This window comes from Acinonyx jubatus, chromosome B4 (assembly GCF_027475565.1).
Source record: "Acinonyx jubatus isolate Ajub_Pintada_27869175 chromosome B4, VMU_Ajub_asm_v1.0, whole genome shotgun sequence".
In the NCBI taxonomy this organism is placed as follows: Eukaryota; Metazoa; Chordata; class Mammalia; order Carnivora; family Felidae; genus Acinonyx; species Acinonyx jubatus.
Genome location: NC_069387.1, coordinates 37,035,084 through 37,050,579, shown reverse-complemented (window position 1 = coordinate 37,050,579; position 15,496 = coordinate 37,035,084). Strand labels below are relative to the sequence as shown.

Genomic DNA, 15,496 nt, shown 5'->3' with positions numbered 1-15,496 from the left:
GTATTGGGGTGTTTGTGGTACTCCTGGATTATAAATGTTTTTAGGCCTTCTTGTAGACTGGGGAAAATGGTTTTAAAAAACCATGAGTCCATATTGATATTTCTAAATGAACATCAGTCAGTTATTTGACCGTACACTGTATGTCTTTTCTCTTGAGCTGAATGTTTGGTTTCTCATTACATTGACGTAACTACTTATTTGCTATGTCCCATAATACACTTAAGATATACTAAACTAGTTTCATATACAGTATTATTCTAACAATAAACTATTAATGAAAATTTCATTTCTTTGCATTTATTTTTTGCCCTTAGGTATATCCTACTAAGGATGTATGGTCACTAAGGATCTGAAGTCACTTGAAGTCAGGCGTTGCTTTGTGTGCTTATGTTGTGAATGTGACAGAGAGTTAGGCTTTCTTTGTTGCCATGTGTTTTCAGTTTTAGAGTTCGATTTTTCATTTTAGACATATATGTATATATATTTTTTAATGCTTATTTTTGAGAGAGAGACAGAATGCAAGTGGGTTAGGGGCAGAGAGAGAGACACACACAGAATCCGAAACAGGCTCCAGGCTCTGAGCTGTCAGCACAGAGCCCGACGCTGGGCTCGAACTCACAAGCTGTGAGATGATGACCTGAGCCAAAGTCGGTTGCTCAACCAACTGAGCCACCCAGGTGCCCCTAGACTTAATTATATTTTTAAAATAAGTAAACACCTGTATGGTTCAAAAGTCAAAACTGCATGGAAGATACATTCAGGGGCGCCTGGGTGGCTCAGTTGGCTAAGCATCTGACTTCTGCTCAGGTCATGATCTCATGGTCCATGGGTTTGAGCCCCACATTAGGCTCTGTGCTGACAGCTCAGAGCCTGGAGTCTGCTTCAGATTCTGTGTCTCCCTCTCTTGCTGCCCCTCTCCAGCTCATGTTCTGTCTCTTTCTCTCTCAAATATAAACAAACATTAAAAAAAAAAAAAAAGATGCATTCAGGAAGTCTTACTTCCATCCATTTCCAGCCTGTTCCCCATGCCCATAGGTTATCATTTTTCTTACTCCTAGTCTTTCTGTGCTTTCATTTTATTTTTCTCCAGAAATAAGCAAACATATGTACTTATTTTTTCCTTTCCTTTGTCTTTTACATCAAAGCATAACTGGTTTTTAGTCACCAGTGTGTTGTGGCACGCCATTCAGTAGCCAGCGCCATCTGTGCGCCTCTTGCTGGCCGCGGAGCTCTGCGCTGGCAGGATCCAGCGTGATGCTTTCAGCTGACCCCTCCTGAAGGGGATCACTGCACAGGAAGTATCCTTGTGCATGGGTTGGTTTGTGGAGCTGTATGCTCAGAGGGGACTCCTAGGTAGGGGGGCTGCCAGGTTGAAAGATAAAAATACATCTGATTTATTAAATATTGCCATATTCCCCCCCAGCTGGAGCTGTACTGTTCTCTCTTCCACCAGCACTGTGTGTATGTGCCTACAGAGGGATGCACTTTGGGATTTTTGCCAATTCAATAGGTGAAAACCCTGGAACTCTTTTTTTTTTTTTTAATTTTTTAATTAATTAATTATTTTAATTTACATCCAACTTAGCATACAGTGCAACAGTGATTTCAGGAGTAGATTCCTTAGTGCCCCTTACCCATTTAGCCCACCCCCCCTCCCAAAACCCCTCCAGTAACCCTCTGTTTGTTCTCCATATTTGTCTCTTATATTTTGTCTCCCTCCCTGTTTTTATATTATTTTTGCTACCCTTCCCTTATGTTCACCTGTTTTGTATCTTAAAATCTTCATATGAGTGAAGTCAGATGATATTTGTCTTTCTCTGACTAATTTCGCTTAGCATAATACCCTCTAGTTTTTTTTTTTTTTAATGTTTATTTTACTTATTTTTGAGAGACAGAGACAGCATGAGCAGGAGAGAAAGAGAGGGAGACCCAGAATCTGAAGCAGGCTCCAGGCTCTGAGCTGTCAGCACAGAGCCTGACGCGGGGCTTGAACTCACGAGCTGTGAGATCATGACCTGAGCCAAAGTCAGACGCTCAACCAACTGAGCCACCCAGGCGCCCCTAATACCCTCTAGTTCTATCCATGTAGTTGCGAATGGCAAGATTTCATTCTTTTTGATTGCCGAGTAATACTCCATTGTATATATATACCACATCTATCCATTCATCCATCGATGGACACTTGGGCTCTTTCCATACTTGGCTATTGTTGATAGTGCTGCTATAAACATGGGGGTGCATGTGCCCCTTTGAAACAGCATACCTGTATCCCTTGGATAAATACCTAGTAGTGCAATTGCTGGGTCATAGGCTGGTTCTATTTTTAATTTTTTGAGGAACCTCCATACTGTTTTCCAGAGGGGCTGCACCAGCTTGCATTGCCCCCAACAATGCAAAAGAGATCCTCTTTCTCTGCATCCTTGCCAACATCTATTGTTGCCTGAGTTGTTAATGTTAGCCATTCTGACAGGTGTATGGTGGTATCTCATTGTGGTTTTGATTTGTATTTCCCTGATGATGAGTGAAGTTGAGCATTTTTTCATGTGTCGGTTGGCCATCTGGATGTTTTCTTTGGAGAAGGTCTATTCATGTCTTTTGCCTATTTCTTCAATGGATTATTTGTTTTTTGGGTATTGAATTTGATAAGTTCTTTATAGATTTTGGATACTAACCCTTTATCTGATATGTCATTTGCAAATATCTTCTTTCATTTCATCCAGTTGCCTTTTAGTTTTGCTGATTGTTTCCTTTGCTGTGCTGAAGCTTTTTATTTTGGTGAGGTCCCAATAGTTCATTTTTGCTTTTGTTTCCCTTGCCTCTGAAGACATGTTGAGTAAGAAGTTGCTGCGGCCAAGGTCAAAGAGGTTTTCACCTGCTTTCTCCTTCAGGATTTTGATGGCTCCTGTCTTAGATTTAGGTCTTTCATCTACTTTGAGTTTATTTCTGTGTATGGTGTAAGAAAGTGGTCTTGGTTCATTCTTCTGCATGATGCTGTCCAGTTTTCCCAAGACGATTTGAAGAGACTTGTCTTTATTCCATTGGATATTCTTTCCTGCTTTGTCAAAGATTAGTTGGCCATGCATTTGTAGATCCATTTCTGGGTTCTCTATTCTGTTCCATTGATCTGAGTGTCTGTTCCTGTGCCAGTACCATACTGTCTTTATGATTACAGCTTTGCAATACAACGTGAAGTCCGGATCGTGATGCCTCCTGCTTTGGTTTTCAAGATTGCTTTGGCTGTTCGGGGTCTTTTCTGGTTCCACACAGATTTTAGGATTGTTTGTTCTAGCTCTGTGAAGAGTGGTGGTGTTATTTTGATAGGTATTGCATTGAATATGTAGATTGCTTTGGGTAGTATTGACATTTTAACAATATTTGTTCTTCCTATCCAGGAGCATGGAATCTTTTTCCATTTTTTTGTGTCTTCTTCAATTTCTTTCATAAGCTTTCTCTAGTTTTCAGTGTATAAATTTTTCACCTCTTTGGTTAGATTTATTCCTAGGTATTTTATGGTTTTTGGTGCAATTGTAAATGGTATCGATTCCTTGATTTCTCTTTCTGTTGCTTCATTGTTGGTGTATTGGAATGTAACTGATTTCTGTTCATTGATTTTATATCCTGCCACTTTGCTGAATTCTTGGATCAGTTCTAGCAATTTTTTGGTGGAATTTTGGGTTTTCCATATAGAGTATCATGTCATCTACGAAGAGTGAGAGTTTGACCTCCTCCTGGCCGATTTGGATACCTTTATTTCTTTGTGTTGTCTGATTGCAGAGGCTAAGATTTCCACTACCATGTTGAATAACAGTGGTGATAGTGGACATCTCTGTCTTGTTCCTGACCTTAGGGGGAAAGCTCTCAGTTTTTCCCCACTGAGGAGGATATTAGCATTGGGTCTTTCATATATGACTTTTATGATCTCAAGGTATAATCCTTCTATCCCTACTTTCTTAAGGGTTTTTATCAAGAAAGGATGCTGTATTTTGTCAAATGCTTTCTTTGCGTATACTGAGAGGATCATATGGTTCTTGTCCTTTTCTTTTATTGATGTGATGCATCGCATTGATTGTTTTGCAGATATTGAACCAGCCCTGCATCCCAGGTATAAATCCCACTTGGTCGTGGTGAATAATTTTTTTAATGTATTGTTGGATCTGGTTGGCTAATATCTTATTGAGGATTTTCGCATCCACGTTCATCAGGGAAATTGGTCTGTAGTTCTCCTTTTTAGTGGGGTCTGTGTCTAGTTTTGGAATCAAAGTAATGCTGGCTTCATAGAAAGAGTTTGGAAGTTTTCCTTCCAATCCTATTTTTTGGAACAGTTTCAAGAGAATAGGTGTTAACTCTTCCTTAAATATTTGGTAGAATTCCCCTGGAAAGCCATATGGCCCTGGACTCTTGTTTTTTTGGCAGATTTTTTATTACTAATTCGATTTCCTTACTGGTTATGGGTCTTTTCAAATTTTCTATTTCTTCCTGTTTCAGTTTTGGTAGTGTATATGTTTCTAGGAATTTGTCCATTTCTTCCAGATTGCTCATTTTATTGGCATATAATTGCTCATAATATGTTCTTATTATTGTTTTTATTTCTGTTGTGTTGGTTGTGATTTCTCCTCTTTCATTTTTGATGTTACTTAATTGGGTCCTTTCCTTTTTCTTCTTGATTAAACTGGCTAGTGGTTTATCAATTTTGTTAATTCTTTCAAAGAACCAGCTTCTGGTTTCATTGATCTGTTTTACTGTTTTTTGGGGGGGGGGGTTCAATAGCATTGATTTCTCCTCTAATATTTATTTTTTCCTGTCTTCTGCTGGTTTTAGAATTTATTTTTTCTTTTTCCAGCTCTTTAAGGTGTAATGTTAGGTTGTGTATCTGAGACCTTTCTTCCTTCTTTAGGAAGGCCTGGATTGCTATATACTTCTCTCTTATGACTGCCTTTATTGCATCCCAGAGGTTTTGGGCTGTGGTGTTACCATTTTCATTGGCTTCCATGTACTTTTGCATTTCCTCTTTAACTTCTTGGTTAGCCCATTCATTCTTTAGTAGGATGTTCTTTAGTCTCCAAATATTTGTTATCTTTCCAAGTTTTTTCTTGTTGATTTCGAGTTTCTTAGCATTGTGGTCTGAAAATATGCACGGTATGATCTTGATCTTTTTGTACTTCTTGAGGGCTGATTTGTGTCCCAGTATGTGACCTATTCTGGAGAATGTTCCATGTGCACTTGAACAGAGTGTATATTCTGGTGCTTTAGGATGAAATGTTCTGAATATATCTATTAAGTCCATCTGGTCCAGTATGTCATTCAAAGCCATTGTTTCCTTGTTGATTTTTTGATTAGATGATCTGTCCATTGCTGTGAGTGGGGTGTTGAAGTCTCCTACTATTATGGTATTATTATCAATGAGTTTCTTTATGTTTGTGATTGATTTATATATTTGGGTGCTTCCACATTTGGAACATAAATGTTTACAATTGTTAGATCTTGTTGGTGGATAGACCCCTTAATTATGATATAATGTCCTTCTTCATCTCTTGTTACAGTCTTTAAAGTCTAGATTGTCTGATAGAAGTATGGCTACTCTGGCTTTCTTTTGTCAACCGTTAGCATGATAGATTGTTCTCCATCCCCTTACTTTCAATCTGAAGGTGTCTTTAGGTCTAAAGTGGGTCTCTTGTAAACAGCATATAGATGGATCTTGTTTTCTTATCCATTCTGTTATCCTGTGTCTTTTGATTGAAACATTTAGTCCATTGACGTTTAATGTGAGTACTGAATAAACCCTGGAGCTCTTTAGAAATGCCAATACATGTTATCTTCCCTCTAGAGGTTCTTATTCAGTGGTGTGGGCTGGGGCCTGGCCATGTGTATTTTGTTTTGAATGCCCACTGGTGATCTTGTGGGCATGGGCTGGGGTAAGGTCCACTGTGCCCAGTTTACCAGATTCCCTTTGGTGTTTCCACAGTTTAATTTTTTTTTAATGTTTATTTTTTGAGAGAGAGAGAGAGCATGAGCATGGGAGGGGCAGAGAGAGAGGGAGACACAGAATCTGAAGCAGACTCCAGGCCCTGAGCTGTTCAGTACAGGGCCCGATGTGGGGCTTGAACCCACAAACTGCAAGATCATCACCTGAGCCAAAGTTGGATGCCCAACCGACTGAGCCACCCAGGTGTTCCTGGTATTTCCACAGTTTAAGTGAGACTGTCAACACTGGGTATCAGTAATTTTTTTTCCTTTTTGTTATCTGCCAATTTGTTATCTGCCTTACGTTTTACCTCTTTTTTCTGTTCGCATGTATTTGCTGCCTTCGAGCCCAGACTTCTGTCTTCCCTGGAGTGTTTCTCTCTGTCCCCCTCCCTGTCAAGGCCCCTGCCTGCTCAGGCCTGCGGGGAGCTCATGGAGCCTTGCTGTTGTGGTCTGCAGGTGTCTGACTTTCGGGAGCAGCTGCTGGCATGTGCTGGGGTAGAAGCTGAGCGAGTGGTGGAGTTTTCCTGTGGTGAGAATCCATGGCCAGGGTGGAATGGGCCATGTGTCACACTCTGGCAGCTTATTGTCACAGTTGAGGAGGCCACGAGGTGGGACCTTCTCCCTTTGCCAGCTCTCCGGCGAGCTTACTTAGCCCCGTGCTTCTGCACTGTGTCCCTCCGCCTACGTGGGAGAGGTCTGAGTCCCGCCCACCTGCGCTGTGGAAGCAGGGCAGGTGGCAGAGTGTTGGAATTGTTCTCCTAGCATGGAAGACAAGGTTGCGGAATGCTCCTTCTGGACACTGCCTTGTAGAATAGCCCCTCCTCGGTCTCTGCAGGTCACGTGATCCCTCCAGACAACATCCTGCCCCTCGTCATCTGCAGCGGGCCCTCCAGCCAGCAGTTGGAGTTCACATACCAGAAGAGAGAACTGCCTCAGATGGTTCGTACCAGCCTGCTTGCCTTACCACAGCCTCTGCCAGGGCAGGAGAGCAGTTTCTGGGGTGGTGGGTGCTCTGGCCAGTGCTTAGTGTCCAGGTGCTGGGGTCTTCCACCACAGAGCTGGAACAGAATGGCTGGTGTCCATCTAGATGCTTATCAGGGGAAGTCTGAGCGTTCCCCTCCCCTCACTCCCTGGACTGTTAAATAAGTTTTCTTAAACCTCAAGGTGTTCCTTCAGGATGAAACTGATGAGGAAGCTGTTCATTTCCTTTCGTTCTCTTGCCATTTGGTTGCATCAGTCCCCACCTTGGGCAGGGATGCAGGTGTCAGGAGCTTGTCACTAGAGGCTGCCTGGGGTTTTCATGGCGCAGTGGGCATTGGGAGTTGGAGCAGGGAGGACATGACACACCAGCAGCAGGGTTATTAGCTCTGGAGTGCTGGCCTTGTGATGTGTGTGGTACACTCCCCAGAAGCATCAGCTGGGTGTGTGTGTGTGGTGAGAGGGTGGCACCTTCCTGTCTGTTGATTTCTGCCCGGGCCTCTGGGCCCACACTTCTCTTCCCCGATCGTAGTCACCCTTGGATCTGTACTTGGTTTTGAGTCCCAAGGTTAGGAAGCATTGTTCGGATATGGCTTCAGGGAGGGCTCTGTCTTCTTTCCTTAGATGGATGAGACGGGTCGTATTCTCTATAACCTGTGCAATGTGGTCCCTGGAGGGGTGGTCTGTTTCTTCCCCTCCTATGAGTACCAACGCCAGGTCCATGCCCACTGGGATAAGAGTGGTCTGCTGGCCCGCCTGGCTGTCAGGAAAAAGGTGAGTGACCCCCTTATCTGGGACTCCCACTTGTGAGGTCAGTGGTACCCAGGGTTCCTGCTAGGATTTCTCATGCATGTCAGACCAGAATGTTAGGCTTACATATGGGCTTCTGTTAGTTAGTTACTCCCACCACTTCTAACACCTCGTCATCTCCCACAGGATTTCTCTCTAGCCCCTTACTCTGTGGGGTTCTCTGGTTCCCAGTCTGGAAAACATAGGGCTGAGAGCAGACCTGGGACCTATGCATTCTGAAACCTTTTCCTGGGAGACATTGTCTGTTCTCCTTCAGATATTTCAGGAACCCAAGAGAGCGAACCAGGTGGAGCAGGTGCTGCTGGAGTATTCCAGGTGCATTAAGGTGAGAGGTGTAACTGAGGCCTTGGGCCCAGAGAACATCTGGAGCTGGCAGCTGCAGATATTTTGGGTGGCATCCAAGCTCTGGCTCCACAGCTTGGGCTGTTGTCTCCTGCAGTGCTGTGGCCATGCGGGAGGCGTGGTGACAGGTGCTCTGCTCCTCTCTGTGGTTGGAGGAAAGATGAGTGAAGGCATTAACTTCTCTGACGACCTTGGCCGGTAAGTTGTGGGTCTCTCGTCTCCTGGGCTCTGACACCGACCACCCCTCACTCCAAATAGCAGGGACCCTGCCTGGAAGCCGATGCCATCTGAGTCTGCACCCTGGCTGACTGCTCAGGTCACTCAGCTGTATGGGGAGGTGTTTCGGCCCTTTGCTTCCAGGTGGAAGTTAGGCTGATCATCAGGGTTCAATTCACGTGGCCTGCATTGGGTTTCTTAGCTAAGAAAATGCACTCGAGGTGGAGGTACAGGGTGGGGAGGGAGGGGCAGAGCCAGTGAGCACAGCTTGAGGGGGCAAAGGTGTGCTGGATATAGCAGCTGAGGACGCGTGGTGAGGACCGGGTCCTATATTCTGGCCCTTGAAGATGTGATGAAGGCCTGGCTGCCCACATGCCATGGCCTCATGTTCCCTCCATGCTAGGTGTGTAGTTATGGTAGGCATGCCCTACCCCAACATCAAGTCTCCAGAGCTACAAGAGAAGATGGCCTACCTGGATCAGACTCTTGTGAGTACCTTCAGCGTGCCAAAGGATGGGAGGAGACAGCTGGGGAGAAAGTTCTGTCGCCTCTAGGACTGTGATACCAGGGCGGTACAGCTGTGACCTCCCACTGCCCGCTGATGTGTGCCAGTGTTTCCTGCCTTGCTCCAGGGGATGGGATGTACCTCCTTACCCTCTTGAGCTTCTCTGTGATCTCATCCGTTATATCAGCTGCTGGCATTGTGTCCATGAAGACTACTGTTCTTGCTCCAAAGCCTGGCAGTATAATTTTCTCAGAACACTAAGAAGGAGGCAAGAAGATACTGATAGATCATCTCCTCTGCCCTTCCCAGCCCAGAATCCCAGGTCAGCCCCCACCAGGGAAGGCTTTGGTGGAGAATCTGTGTATGAAGGCTGTCAACCAATCTATAGGTAGGCCGGGGAATGTTCCTGCGGATAGTGGTGATGGATGGTGGGAGAAAGAGTTGACAGGGAAGAGGGATTTTACTGCTCTTTGAGGTTGGGGGGACACAATAGACACCGTGGTGGAGGCTGGTTTAACCAAGAAGCCCCAACCTCTGTTGCCATCTAGGCAGGGCCATCAGGCACCAGAAGGATTTTGCCAGCATAGTGCTCCTGGATCACCGGTATGCCCGCCCACCTATCCTGGGAAAGCTGCCAGCCTGGATCCGAGACCGCGTAGAGGTCAAAGCCACCTTTGGCCCTGCCTTTGCTGCTATGAGGAAGGTCAGTCCTACCTTACCCTGCCCCCTGAGAGCCTCCCCACCCCTGAGATCTAGTGTCTCACTGCCTATGCCTGTCTCCCCAGTTTCACCGCGAGAGGCCTGGCCCCTCCTGATGGATGACCCACCACCGCCTGAGTGCCAGGCTCTTCCTTCACCCTGCCCACTTGAAGTGTTGGGGAGTGTGGGGAGCCAGCCTAAGAAGGTGATACCCAGGTGGAGACCAGACCAACCCCTTTCTGGAGTCAGTGGGCTGCCAGGACTGGGCACAGGTAGAAAAACCAGTAGGAGAAAAATCGAGTCGATCTGAAGAAACAGTGGGTCCTGGCCATCCTCGGGCCCACCCCGGGGCAGTTGTTCCCCTCCCTGGAATTGAATGTTTGTCCATGCAGCATGGCCCAGAGTCAAGCTTCCTGCCCTGTTCCACTGCACTATCTCTGGCCTTGCAGTCTCTCAGTGGCCACCTTCTCAGGCAGGCCCTCCTGCCTTTCCCCCCTTCTGGCTACAGTTAGCTATTCTAGACCTTCACCCTCTCTTCAAAACTAAGAATGTTCCCTATTTCCAGCTTCCTGGTGCCCATAGGGCTCTTTCTGCACCCCTCAACCCTACCTTCTTTCTCTATGTTGTTAAGAACTGGGAAGGGGCGCCTGGGTGGCTCAGTCAGTTAAGCATCTGACTTTGGCTCAGGTCATGATCTCGCGGTCCGTGAGTTCAAGCCCCATGTCAGGCTCTGTGCTGACAGCTCACAGTCTGGAGCCTGCTTTGGATTCTGTGTTTCCCTCTCTCTGCCCTTCCCCTGCTTATGATCTGTCTCAAAAATAAACAAACATTAAAAACAAACAAACTGGGAAGAGTGTCCTGGGCCTTTGTTTTTAAACCATAGGGCTGGTCCCTAACCTCTTCCACAGCATTTCTTGCTCCCTTGGCTTGGCTCCAGGTCTTCCTCCAAGTCAGTGGCACCTTTCCCCTCAGCTACTTGAGCAAACTCCAAGACACCTCCTCCCCTGACTTAGCAATTATGCTGAGGGCCATTAGGCTCTCAGCAGGACTATTTTTAGAGACCCCGTGTCTATCAGGGAGACATTTTTCCCTGTGTGAAAATACCCCCGCCTCTGTCTGCACCAGCTTCCCTTGTTGACTGCACCTCTCTTCTCTCCCTGACCCAGAGGAAGGGGCCTCGGTCCGCCAGGTGCTCTGCCCCCATTGCTTGAGCCTGGTGGGAACAGGAGGACAGACACCGGCTGGGAGGAGACACTTGCACTCTGCACAGCTATAGTTCCATGATTAAAAGTGCGCCACTGGTTTATGCTTGGTTCTTGCGGTATTATGTCTTTATTGATCCACGTATTTATTTCAGTCTGTAGCTGGAGGAGAGCACAGGCAGAGAGCAGGGGGCTCCCCCCTCCCAGCCATTTGGCCTCAGAAGCTGGCCACCTCACTCCTTGAAGAAGGTTCCGGGCACAGACCTGGGAGGGGGGCAGTCCTCCACAATCCCTGTTCCTCCAAGGGCAGCAGGGGCAGAGCGACTCACGGGCCAGGCAGCCCTTCCTAGCCATGTCCATGTGAGGGCAGTAACTAAATCTGGGTTTTGGTGGGGAAGGAACGGCTAACCCCTAGGATTCCCAGTCGTCCTCATCTTCTTCTCCAGGTGGCTGCTGTGGGGGAGGCAGAGGCGGTATGGAGTCTGACATTCGGGCAAAGGCTCCTCCTGGCCCCTCACCGGTCCCCATTGCAGGTCCTTTACCAGAGATACCTGGGGGGACAGAGTTGGAGGGTGAGGGGGTTGGTGTGGGATACCAGTTCACCCAGCCCCTAGAGACTTAACAACAGGAAGAAAGTGGCAAAACGTTCATGATACAAAATATCCTGAGCCTCCCAGCCCAAGGGAAGGCAGCAGGCTCTGCTTCCTACCTTTACGCCTCATGACCAGCTTGTTAAAGAGATCCGACATCAGGTCCCCACCTTGGCTTGTGGCTCTCACTGTAATGGGAAAGCCACTAGTAAGGAAAGATGAAGGAACCAAGGGGAAAATCTGCCTCTGGGGTGACATTCTCAGGGTTTGGATCTATTTATTTTTTGCTCCCTATCAACACATGCCAGCCCCCCCCACAGCCACCATGTCTTGGAGCTTCAGGTTGGCACTGGATCCAGCACTGGGGCACTAATATGAAACTGAATAACACAGCCACCTGAAACAGAGGGGAAGGTTATGAGTGGCCCCATTGTACGGATGAGGAAACTGGCCCAAAGAGGTCGGGCAATTTGTCTGAGGTCATAGAGCAGAACTTAGAAACTGGCGATGGGATTCAAACTCAGGACTTCCAGGGCATTGCTGCTTTGTGCCCAGGTGTTCTAGTCATGCCGGCATTTAAGATTCATAGCAGGTGCAACCTGCAGCCTCAAGAGGCTTAGCAAAGCAGGACTGGGCTAACCCTCCAGGTTCCCAACCATGTCCTTGGACAGCCCCTGGCAGATTCTAAGAAGATTCTCTGTTGTCATAGTTTGAGCTGGGTGAGGCTCTGTCTCCTATTAGCTTAACGAGGAAAGTTCTAAGCAGGCTACAAAACCAGGAGGGATCCCATAGCCTAGGCCACCCAGGGCTTCCAGCAGAAGCATGAGGCAGGTTGGCTAGGTGCTGCCTTTCTGCACCACCTTTGGGGTGGGCAGAGAGCACCCTATTAGAGTCATGGCTACAAGAGAAGGTGGCCCTTTCCTAGAGCCCTCCTGGAATGGTCCTAGGATCCCCTCACCTTGCTCCTGCTCCTTCTGTTTCTTCTTCTCCAGCTTGCGCTCCTTGACGCTGCGTAGCTTGGCCTTGCCGATGCCCCCAGCCTGGCGGATGGACTCCAGGAGAGTGGCCCGGCCACTGGAGGGGTCCACCACTTCCTTGGGAGCTCCCTGGACTGTAGCTGGGAGGGGCAGGGTGTGAGGAAGAAGGCTGCTCAGGCAGGCCGCCCTATGGGACAGCCTTGCCCAGCCGGAGGTTCTGGGGGTCCAGAGGCTTCCCCTCAAACCTGGCTGTGAGAACAGGCTGTTTCTCTTGACAAAGGAAGCCAGTGGGTGAAGCCGAGCCTTGGGAGCCCATATGCAGCCTGAATGCTGACTGTGTCTGCCTGCACTCAGGAGGTCCTGTATGCAGGCACCCCTGCTCCCTTCCAACGCCACTTGGTTTAGGGGCCACTGCAAATCTACCTGTTTGCTGACAGTGTCTGAACTTGACACATGAACCAACAAGGAGTTTTTGTGCCACCTGTGGGTTCTGGAGATAAACCAGATGTCATACTAAAACGAAAATCCCCATTGTAAGGATTTGGATATTTTATTGCTGAACTTTTCCATTTTTTTCAGTAGCCCCTTTTTAAATAGAAATGAGGGACCACACCTCCATGTCTAGGCTCCCTCTCCCTGGAGATTAGAATTTTGGGAGGCTACAGTTTGAAAACCACTATTTCATGTACCCAGGGGAACAAGATTTTGAAATTAGAATTCTTCTGAAAGTCTGAACCTTATGGCCACATAAACCTACAGAAACCCCTTCAGGAATCCGGAAATCAGAGGCATCCTCAGAACACATGTCCCCTCCCCGCCCCCAACCCCGGGTGCACCCTGCTGCTGCTCTACCTGGAGACAAGCCACCACTGCGGTCTTCTTCCCTGGCACCTTGGCCCGGGGAGGCCAGGGTCTGGGGTGGGGGTGGCGGAGCGCTGACCAGCACAGCTGGAGCTGGGGGAGGCGGCGGGGGTGGGGGTGGGGGTGGGGGTGCTATCAGCACTCCATCTTCTGGGTCTGCAACGGAAAGGTGGGAAAGTGTGATGTTCCTAGGATGCAAGTGTCCGAGCCCGAGAGCTCCTGCCCAACTCCTGTTTCCAGCTCACCTGGCTTGAAAGGCTCGGCCACCTCTGTGTGGAAGGTGGGCAGCTCTGGAATGGTGCCAGGGGCGGAGGGGGCGATGCCGGGGCCCAGGTCAGCACTGTACATGAGGTCATCAGCGATGCCTGGCAGGTCAGGCAGGTAGGATGGCACGTCGATCTCAGGCACTTGGCCCAGGTCAGGCACATAGAAGTAGTTCTCTGGAACCTGCACGATTAGGTGGGAGCGTATGAGTCAGGGGCTGCAGGGGACCGGTGCCCTGTAGTTTGACCTTGGGGCAGCGAGCAGGGCCTCGTGCACACCCATGTACAGCAGGGCAGGAGCAGGGCCTCAGCAGACCCTGAGGATGCTGGCAGACTCTCCGCTGTACCCCTCCCCGACACGCGCCCTCCATCTCCACCTGTTGCTCCAGCTGCTCCCTCTTGCTGATGGACAAAGGGGCATCGAACAGCTTTTCCTCTGTCTCTGCCCCCAGCATTACGTGGGTCTTCGTTACAGCACCAGCCAGGGGGTCCAGGAAGACGTACTTTTTGTACCTGCAGAGGTGGGATGGGTGGGGGGCAGTCCATCATATCTGCTCTAGGCCCATGGTCCTGACCCAACTTTCCTATTTCTTCAGGGCCACAGTTTGTACTATGGACTCCGAGGCCTTACAAGGTAAAAACCAAACTGCTCAGCGCCTGGCCCCCCCCCAGCCTGCAGTCTTCTGCACCCAAGTCTGATGCCCCCTGTATCCCCCACAAAGCCAGGCTGGGCCCCCAGCCGCCCTTCCAGAGCCCTGCCCTCTGCCGTACAGGTTCTCAGTGGTGTTGAACAGCAGCAAGGAGCTGACGGAGCTGATGTTGCTGGGAAGGCCCCCGAGCCCCTCCTCGGCCTCATCCTCAGGCTCTGGCTTGGTGTTCACACACACAGGGAAGTACTTCAGCTTCTCCTGGCAGGATGAGGGGTGGTAACACAAGAATGGTGGGTTTCAGTACTGGGTCAAAGTGACCACCCATCCCAGTCAAAATCCTCTGAGGGGACAGAACCCTCAGTTCCTCCCCCATAGCCAAGGCCACCTCTGGTCACCCCTCCAAGTGCATGAGCCCATCAGACCTGCAGGGCCCACTCATCCAGGGGGCGGTGCTTGCTCTGGATCCTGTGGCGGGGGCGTCTCTGCACGCCAGGGTCCTGGGCACCTGTGAAGATGGAACTGTACTCCTGCAGACGCTCTGGTGCTGGGTACTTGGCACTGGAGAACACCTGTGGACACAGAATCTTAGATCAATTCTTCAGGGGGCCCAAGATGCTCCAGAGCCTAGGGTGGGGTTGGAGGGGTGGATTCTGAGCAGGAGGAAAGCTTGAGGGGTGGCTGGACAGGGTGGGCAGGGACCTGGGCAACCTCAGAGGCGTGGGGATGGGATTTCTGGGACTGCTTGCCAGCTACAGGGACTCAGGGTCACATGGGCTACCTTGATGGCCTTCTTGCTGCCTTTGATCTTCTCAATCTTGGCCTGGGCCAAGGAGACCCTCTCCCCAATGGCCTGCAGCTGCCTCCGGCTGAACTCTACTCGCTGGGAGATCCTGCCATGGAAAAAGAATCACAGGCTGAGGGCCGCTCCCCAGAAGGCTACAGCTTCCTGCACACCTGCTTCTTCCTGCAAACCTGCAAAGCCAAGGGCTTAGGCAAGGGCCCTTAAAATACAGTGTTCTCTGCTGGTCACAGCAGATCTTGGGACTGCCCGGGTGGCCTCTGCAAGGCTTGTCTAACCTGAAGAGTCTATGAATGAACTCCACTGGGTTCCTTGGAGCTCTGGGTAGGAATGGGCAATCACTCTGGCCTCAAGTCGGTGCCTGGATGTGCCATCTTAAGGGACAGGGCTCCTGCCTCCAGGAGTTTACAGCCTCAAGCAGGGGCAAGCAGAGACAAAACTATCATGACTCACGTATGTAATCACCTACTTCCAGACGAGGAAACTAGAGCTCGGCAAGGATGGGTGACGGGCAAGACTGGGTCTAAATTCAAGTCCCAGACCCGTTCACAGGGAGCTGCCCCAACATATCATAAACAGCTTGTGTGGGCAAATCGAAAGTCCCCACCGTGGTTCTCATGGTTGTGGTCAGGGTGCTCTT

General features: G+C 49.0%; 2 protein-coding genes across 6 annotated transcripts in view; one reads left to right on the top strand and one right to left on the bottom strand.

Annotated features, from left to right (window-relative positions):
* DDX11 (DEAD/H-box helicase 11) overlaps positions 1–10,358 on the top strand; it is a 37,987-nt gene extending 27,629 nt beyond the window's left edge. For 2 of the 3 annotated variants that reach the window (XM_027074033.2, XM_015061457.3), the window contains 9 exons: positions 6,421–6,493; positions 6,800–6,903; positions 7,567–7,716; positions 8,009–8,077; positions 8,192–8,292; positions 8,714–8,798; positions 9,125–9,203; positions 9,364–9,518; positions 9,601–10,358. In XM_027074033.2, coding sequence (XP_026929834.1) covers positions 6,421–6,493; positions 6,800–6,903; positions 7,567–7,716; positions 8,009–8,077; positions 8,192–8,292; positions 8,714–8,798; positions 9,125–9,203; positions 9,364–9,518; positions 9,601–9,630 — 846 coding nt within the window. In that variant the 3' untranslated portion in view covers positions 9,631–10,358. Of the gene's footprint in view, positions 1–6,420; positions 6,494–6,799; positions 6,904–7,566; positions 7,717–8,008; positions 8,078–8,191; positions 8,293–8,713; positions 8,799–9,002; positions 9,204–9,363; positions 9,519–9,600 lie in introns of those variants that run through there. The other variant, XR_003425358.2, reaches the window with a different exon arrangement.
* A 458-nt stretch (positions 10,359–10,816) lies between these two features.
* WASHC1 (WASH complex subunit 1) overlaps positions 10,817–15,496 on the bottom strand; it is a 51,918-nt gene continuing 47,238 nt past the window's right edge. For all 3 annotated transcript variants that reach the window (XM_053225709.1, XM_027074034.2, XM_027074035.2), the window contains exons 3-11: positions 14,836–14,947; positions 14,480–14,626; positions 14,179–14,315; positions 13,785–13,920; positions 13,390–13,591; positions 13,136–13,300; positions 12,265–12,423; positions 11,426–11,494; positions 10,817–11,267 (exon numbers count right to left, since the gene is read on the bottom strand). In XM_053225709.1, the coding sequence (XP_053081684.1) occupies positions 11,128–11,267; positions 11,426–11,494; positions 12,265–12,423; positions 13,136–13,300; positions 13,390–13,591; positions 13,785–13,920; positions 14,179–14,315; positions 14,480–14,626; positions 14,836–14,947 (1,267 nt within the window). In that variant the 3' untranslated portion in view covers positions 10,817–11,127. The remainder of the gene's footprint in view (positions 11,268–11,425; positions 11,495–12,264; positions 12,424–13,135; positions 13,301–13,389; positions 13,592–13,784; positions 13,921–14,178; positions 14,316–14,479; positions 14,627–14,835; positions 14,948–15,496) is intronic.